The sequence below is a fragment of the Scyliorhinus canicula genome, chromosome 4 (genome assembly GCF_902713615.1).
Source record: "Scyliorhinus canicula chromosome 4, sScyCan1.1, whole genome shotgun sequence".
NCBI lineage: Eukaryota > Metazoa > Chordata > Chondrichthyes > Carcharhiniformes > Scyliorhinidae > Scyliorhinus > Scyliorhinus canicula.
In genome coordinates this window covers 178084742-178091825 of record NC_052149.1, presented here as the reverse complement: position 1 = coordinate 178091825, position 7084 = coordinate 178084742, and the positions used below count along the sequence as shown (strand labels likewise).

At 44.1% G+C, this 7084-nt stretch overlaps 1 protein-coding gene across 1 annotated transcript; it reads right to left on the bottom strand.

Annotated features, from left to right (window-relative positions):
• Nucleotides 1-1592: 1592 nt before the first annotated feature.
• On the bottom strand, nucleotides 1593-6443 carry higd2a (HIG1 hypoxia inducible domain family, member 2A). Its single transcript, XM_038795612.1, has 2 exons — nucleotides 6176-6443; nucleotides 1593-2575 (listed from the first exon to the last, which is right to left on the bottom strand). Exons 1-2 carry the CDS (start codon nucleotides 6324-6326, stop codon nucleotides 2409-2411), a joined length of 318 nt encoding a protein of 105 aa, XP_038651540.1. The 5' UTR covers nucleotides 6327-6443; the 3' UTR covers nucleotides 1593-2408.
• Between the last annotated feature and the right edge of the window lie 641 nt (nucleotides 6444-7084).

Here is a 7084-nt window from a genome sequence, read left to right as displayed (position 1 = left end):
AGGCTACCCATCGCAGAGAGTTTGGTGAGGAAAAAAAAATTTGCTGGGGCAATTTGACAACGGGTAGGGTGGTAGGGCAACTGTGCAGGGCAAGAGGGGTGCAATATGAATATGGGGAGAAGGTGAGCCGCATGCTGGTGCACCAGCTGCGGAGGCAGGCTGCGTCCAGGGAAATATTGAAGATATGGACTGGGGCTGGGGATGTACTGTCGGAGCAAGGGAAGATAAACGGGACAATTAGGGAGTACTACCAGGGACTGTACGAGGTGGACCCCGGGGAAAGAGATGGGGGCATGGGGCGATTTCTGGATTAACTGGAATTTCGCAGGTGGAGGAAGCATAGAGGCAGGGGTTGGAGGAGCCCCTGGGGCTGAGGGGGGTGCTGGATAGTATCAGGGGTATGAAGTCAGGGAAGGCCCCCGGGCCAGACGGGTACCCGGCTGAATTTTATAAGGAATTTGCGACGGACCTGACACCACACCTGTTGGGGGCCTTTAATGAAGTTCCGGAGAAGGGGTAGTTTCCAAAGACAGGATTCACAGTAATCCCGAAAAAGATGAAGGACCCAGTGGGTCGTGAAGGCCCATATCATTATTGAACATGGATGTGAAAGTATTGGCTATGTTGTTGGCTGGATGGAGTCCCGGTTGCAGAAGGTCAAACAGACTTTGTGAAGGGCAGGTACCTCGAGAGTAATTTCAGATGGCTGTTGAATACAGTTTGGAGGGTTCTCGGGGTACAAACTGAATGTAGGGAAAAGTGAGGTTTTCCCGGTGAATGAGCAGGGACAGCGAGCTAATTTAGGGGTGGGGGATACCATTTACAGTAGCGAGGGATAGGTTTTGGTATTTGGGGATTCAGGTAGCGAGGGAATGGAGGGAGCTCCATAAGTGGAACTTAAAGCTGGTGGAAGAAGCTGGGGGGGGGGGGGGGGGGGGGGGGGGGGGGGGGGGAGAGAAGAGAGAATCTCGGGAGGTGGGATACACTGTAGGTGACGTTGGCGGGGACGGTCCAAGTGGTGAAAATGAATATTTTGCCGAGGTTCCTGTTTATTTCTCAGGCTCTCCCGATCTTTATACTAAAGGCCTTTTTCGGAAATTGGACACAATCATTTTGGACTTTATATGGACGGGGAAGGTGCCAAGGGTCGGGAAGACCCTGCTGCAGAGGCAGTATTAGGGGTTGGCCTTGCCGAACCTACTTCATTATTATTGGGCGGCAAATGTGGATAAGGCGCGGTTTTGTTATATGTTTGTAATAAAATGCATTTTAAAAATATGTATATACTTCACAGAAGCATTTAGTTGAGCACTTGAAAAACCATAGCACACAACACTACAGACCAAATGCAGACATGATAGGCCGAAGGGGTATGTGCTGTATGATTCTATGACTGTATGTTGTTCATAAAATTAAAAAAAAACTAATCTAGCCATTTCTCCCTAATGAATTTCTAGTATCTAATTAGTCCTGCTCACAAAGAACCTCCAAAAAATTTACTGTCATCTGTATTCAATGTCCGAAAACAATTGGGATTCCTGAATGAGCAGATATAACAAATTTGACAAAGCAGTATGGAAGAAAGCACTGCATTGTATTCTACATGATAAACTTTAATCATTAGACATTTTATTTCCATTGCAATATCTCAAACATGTATTTCAAAACCATTTTCAAAGCACAATTCAGTATGGTGAAGATTGAACTACAAAATAAATTTTATATCATCTAATATAATATACATTATGGTGTCTTAAGGTACACAGACATTTAGGATAGGTTCAAGCTGTTACCAGACGTGTTAGATTAAAAGGAGTTTGCTACTCAACAGATTTTTTAAAAAAATGTACAAAGGCTATAATAAAACCAAAGTGCAGCATGTGGGCAGCAGGAAGCCTATACTTCATGACAAGAAAAAAAAATTCTCAATTGTGCAAAGGTGAAGAATGGGAGCCTGGCATTTCTCCACAGGATGAATTAGAAACATCAATTCATCTCAGACAAATATTACTAAAGGCTAAAGTTTACCTGCTCAACATCAAGATCTGTGAATTGTGCATGACAAAATCAAGTACAATGGAAGCGGGAGAGAATGTGAACAAGATTCAGAATCTTGGCCTTGACACAAATCCACTACATTTGTTAAGAGGATTCTTTTGCAACCAAAAGATCCAGTTATGGTGTAACCAACATTATTCACATTGAAATATGTTTGGTACTGGAAACTCCTTAAATTCAAATTGTCACCAGAAAGTTAAATGCTGAAATTGTATTTCTGGAGTGAATTTCAATCACTTTCCTGTTTCAGTTATTAGAAAGGACGCACCAAGTAACTTCCTCTGCTTACTATTTTGTATTTGCCAGTTTCAGATGCTCCTGTACAAACGCCAACAATGCAGAAGATTCACTTATTCCTTGCGTTTTAGTGCAGCAGCAAACACACCCACCAAGATAGCAGCAACAGTGAACCCTTGGGCAAAGATACGCGCTCGCATGAACAGCTGAGATTGTCGTGTCTTGCCACGTTTAAAACTGATCAATCCATAGGTAAGAGCACCAGCAGTGCCTAACATTCCTATAAAAGAAAAAAAAATCATTAATCATCTTGAAACATTTAAAACTAAACTCCAAGGGATGTCAAACTTTAGTTTTCATGCACATGAAACTTTTGGAATTACACAAAATTAAAACTGTGATCCTATTAATTTACAGAAATCTGAAGTTGTTGACATCAATAGATTTGGATTTTTTAGGATGGGTGCAAGCTGTTACCAGAAGCGTTAGATTAAAAGGAGTTTGCTACTCAACAGATTTTTTTTTTTTAAATTGCACAAAGGCTATAATAAATCCAAAGTGCAGCATGTTGGCAACAGGAAGCTTATACTTCTTGACAAGAAAGACATTTCCCAATTGTGCAAAGGTGAAGAATGGGAGTTTTTTTTTTTTTTTGTCACAAGTAGGCTTACATTAACACTGCAATGAAGTTACTGTGAAAAGCCCCGAGTCACCACATTCCAGCGCCCGTTCTGGAGGGGGAATTTAGAATGTTCAAGTTACCTAACAGCATGTCTTTCGGGACTTGTGGGAAGAAACCGGAGGAAACCCAAGCAGACACAGGGAGAACGCGCACACTCCGCACAGAAAGTGACCCAAGCCGGGAATCGAACTGGGGACCATGGCACTGTGCTACCGTGCTGCCCATTTTAAGCTTCAACCCTAATGAGACAAAAGTGCTAAAATATGTCCTTCGTTAATCTCCATGGTCATCAAACACAAAGGTAAATAACCAGCAAATCACAACTAGAGCATAATTATCTGGCCTTTTTTCGGACTGTAGGTGGCTCTCAGTTTTGACACCTTGGCACTGGTTTACATAATTTCAAAAACAAATTTTTCACCATTTAAACATAATCCTAAATTCAAAGGTGGACGTGTAGCCTGACAATTCAACTGTTTTCTTAGAATAAGGCAAATCACTTGGACAAATGTGGAATAATTAAGGGAGACCAGTATGGATTTTTCAGGGACAAATTGTGTTTGACTGACCTAATTGAGGTTTTTATTTGAGATGGGGCTGATGAGAATAATGCAGTCGATGTGGTATACATGGACTTCTAATAAGCATTTTGCAAAGTGCCACATACCAGGCTTGTCAGCAAAGTCGAAGCCCGTAAAATAAAAGGAACAATGGTAGCATGGATATGAAGTTGGCTGAGTTCCAAAAGAGAGATTTAGCCCTGGTTTAGCACGGGGATAAATCACTGGCTTTTAAAGCAGACCAAGGCAGGCCAGCAGCACGGTTCAATTCCCGTACCAACTTCCACGAACAGGCGCTGAAATGTGGCGACTAGGGGCTTTTCACAGTAACTTCATTTGAAGCCTCCTTGTGACAATAAGCGATTTTGATTTCATTTTCATAGTAGTGAATCATTGTTTTCTGCCCTGTAGGAAGCTATTTAGTGGGGTTCCTCAAGGTTTGGTATGAGGACTGCTGTTTTTAAAAAATCTATATTAACGATCTAAACTAAAGGAACAGAGTATAAAAGTAGGGAAGTCTTGTCGCAACTGTACAAGGCATTGGTGAGACTGCACCTGGACTACTGTGTACAATTCTGGTCCCCTTGTTTGAGGAATAATGTAGTTGCATTAAAAGCAGTTCAGAGGAGGTTCACTAAATAGATATCAGAGGCTTTTAAAAAATAAATTTAGGGTACTCAATTATTTTTTTCCAATCAAGGGGCAATTCGTGTGGCCAATCCACCTACCCTGCACATCTTTGGATTGTAGGGATGAAACACACGCAGTTAGGAGGAGAATGTGCAAACTCCACACAGACAGGGACCCAGGGTCGGGATCGAACACAGGACTTCAGCGCCGCAGGCAGCAGTGCTAACCACTGAGCCAGCATGTCACCCTATATTCATAGAAGTTACAGTGCAGGAGGCCATTCGGCCCATCGAGTCTGAACCGGCTCTTGAAAAGAGCACCCTACCCAAGCCCACACCTCCACCCTATCCCTATAACCCAGTAACCCCACCCAACACTAAGGGCAATTCTGGACACTAAGGCCAATTTAGCATGGCCAATCCACCTAACCTGCACAGCTTTGGACTGTGGGAGGAAACCAGAGCACCCAGAGGAAACCCACGCACACGGGGAGAACGTGCAGACTCCGCACAGACAGTGACCCAAGCTGGGAATTGAACCTGGGACCCTGGAGCTGTGAAGCGTTTGTGCTAACCACAATGCTACCGTGCCGCCCATATTGATTCCAGAGATGAAGGGTTTCCATTGTGAAGAGAGATTGAGCAGCTTAGACCTATTATCTCTTGAGTTTAGAAAATGAGACGAGATCAAATTGAGATATAAAAGATGATAAAAGGTATTGACAAAGTAGACATAAAGCGGATGCTTCCTCTTTGTGGGGCATTCTAGAACAAGAGGACACCGTTTTAGGATAAGCAGCAGCAGATTTAAAACACAATTGAGGAGAAATTACTTCATTACCCCAGAGTGCAGTGGATGCCAGGACATGGAGTAAATTTAAGGAGGATACAGACAGATTTTTAATTAGTAATGGGTCGAAGGGTTATGGAGAATGGGCAGGAAAGTGGAGTTGAGGCTGAGGTGAGATCAGCCATGATCGTACTGAATGGCAGAGCGGCCCGAGGGGCTGAATTGCCTAATCCGGCTGTTAGTTCTTATGTATTTCCTCATGACTGCTCTGCCATTTAATGAGATCATGACTGGTCTGTATTTTAACTTCATCTACTCCCCTTTGTTTCATAATGCTTAAAATACATACTAAGCAAAATCTATCAGTTTCAGTTTGGAAATTTCCTGTTAACCTCCAGCTTTAATAGTTGCTTGTGGGAGGGAGTTCAATATTTCCACTATCCCACTAGAATGGCACAGGGTTGGGAACCTCGGCAGAGTGACAAGGCTAGGAGAAACAAGGACAGTAATAAAGATCAGCAAAATGCAAAAAAATGATAGGGAGAGGCAAGTAGGTCCACAGTACAAATGAAAGTTGGGATGCTTAAAAATGGCAAAAGCATTCAAAATAAGGCAAGTCCAAAAGTATAGCCGGCGTGGGCCCCAAAGGTCCACAAGATGGCAAAAGTTGGTCCCGGGAAAAGAAGTTCGAAAACCACTGATTTAGAGCAATACTGAATCAAACACCATTCTTCACCATAGTTAAATTGACCAACAGGATTAAATCAGGTCATTTTTTTTCCAGTCAGATCCTGTAGGATAATTTTGTTTCTCAGAGTAGCACCGAAGTTAGATTGACCTGTATGAATTTGTATTTGAACAGACGAAAGAAATTTAGAGTGGTTTTCATTTATATACAGTGCAAAAGATCAAAAAGAGATTTTTTTTGTCAGTACATTTAACAAATTGTGTAAGTACTCTTCTTTATTAGGGATTCAATGAAAGGTTAATAAACCCAATACCTAATGATCAGTATTCATTTGGTTCTTGGACAACGGCTCCACATGTCAATTGAACAGCAGTTGATAAGTACAGAACCGATACTGACCATCTGAATTTTAACTCTTTTCATTACAGGAGGCTGGAGTTCCTCCTCCCCATTGCTCGAAAATGAATGATGGTCCCTTTCCCCAAAGTCGTGACTCGATAACTTTGACTTAACCCCTGGGGCCCCACTCACCGATTGGCACGAACGGATTTTCCTTCGTTTTCCTGATAAACTTGTCCTGAAACCCTTCCTCCTTGGGTCTGGGCACCGGGACAAAATCCTCGATGTTCGGGGGCTTGGTCAAATCGAGCACCGAAGCTGCAGAAAACGGCCTCCCCGCCATCTTCGTCCGCCGAGCTGGGACACGTGACCAGAACCGCGAACAGGCAGGGCCTCGGGCTGTGATTGACAGCTTATACGTCACCCATCATTCTGAAAGGCGGGGCCTCGGGCTGTGACTGACCACTAACCACATTACCCATCATTCTGAAAGGCGAGGCCTCGGACTGTGGCTGACAGCTAACCACTTCGCCTATCATTCTGAAAGGCGGGGCCTCGGGCTGTGACTGACAGTTAACCACATCGCCCATCATTCTGAAAGGCGGAGCCTCGGGCTGTGACTGACAGCTAACCACTTTTCCCCCCATCATTCCGAAAGGCGGGGCCTCGGTCTGTGATTGACAACTAACCACTCATCCCCCATCATACAGAGGCGGGGACTCGGTCTGTGATTGACAGCGAACCACATCTCCCATCATTCCGAAAGGCGGGGCCTCGGTCTGTGATTGATAGCTAACCACATCTCCCATCTTACAGAGGCGGGGACTCGGTCTGTAATTGACAGCTAACCACATCTCCCATCATACAGAGGCGGGGCCACTGTGTGATTGACAGCTAACCACAACTCCCATCATACAGAGGCGGGGACTCGGTCTGTGATTGACAGCTAACCACATCTCCCATCCTACAGAGGCGGGGCCACTGTGTGATTGACAGCTAACCACATCTCCCATCATTCCGAAAGGCGGGGCCTCGGTCTGTGATTGACAGCTAACCACTGATCACCGATCATTGTTTACGCCATCGTATTATCTTATAGCT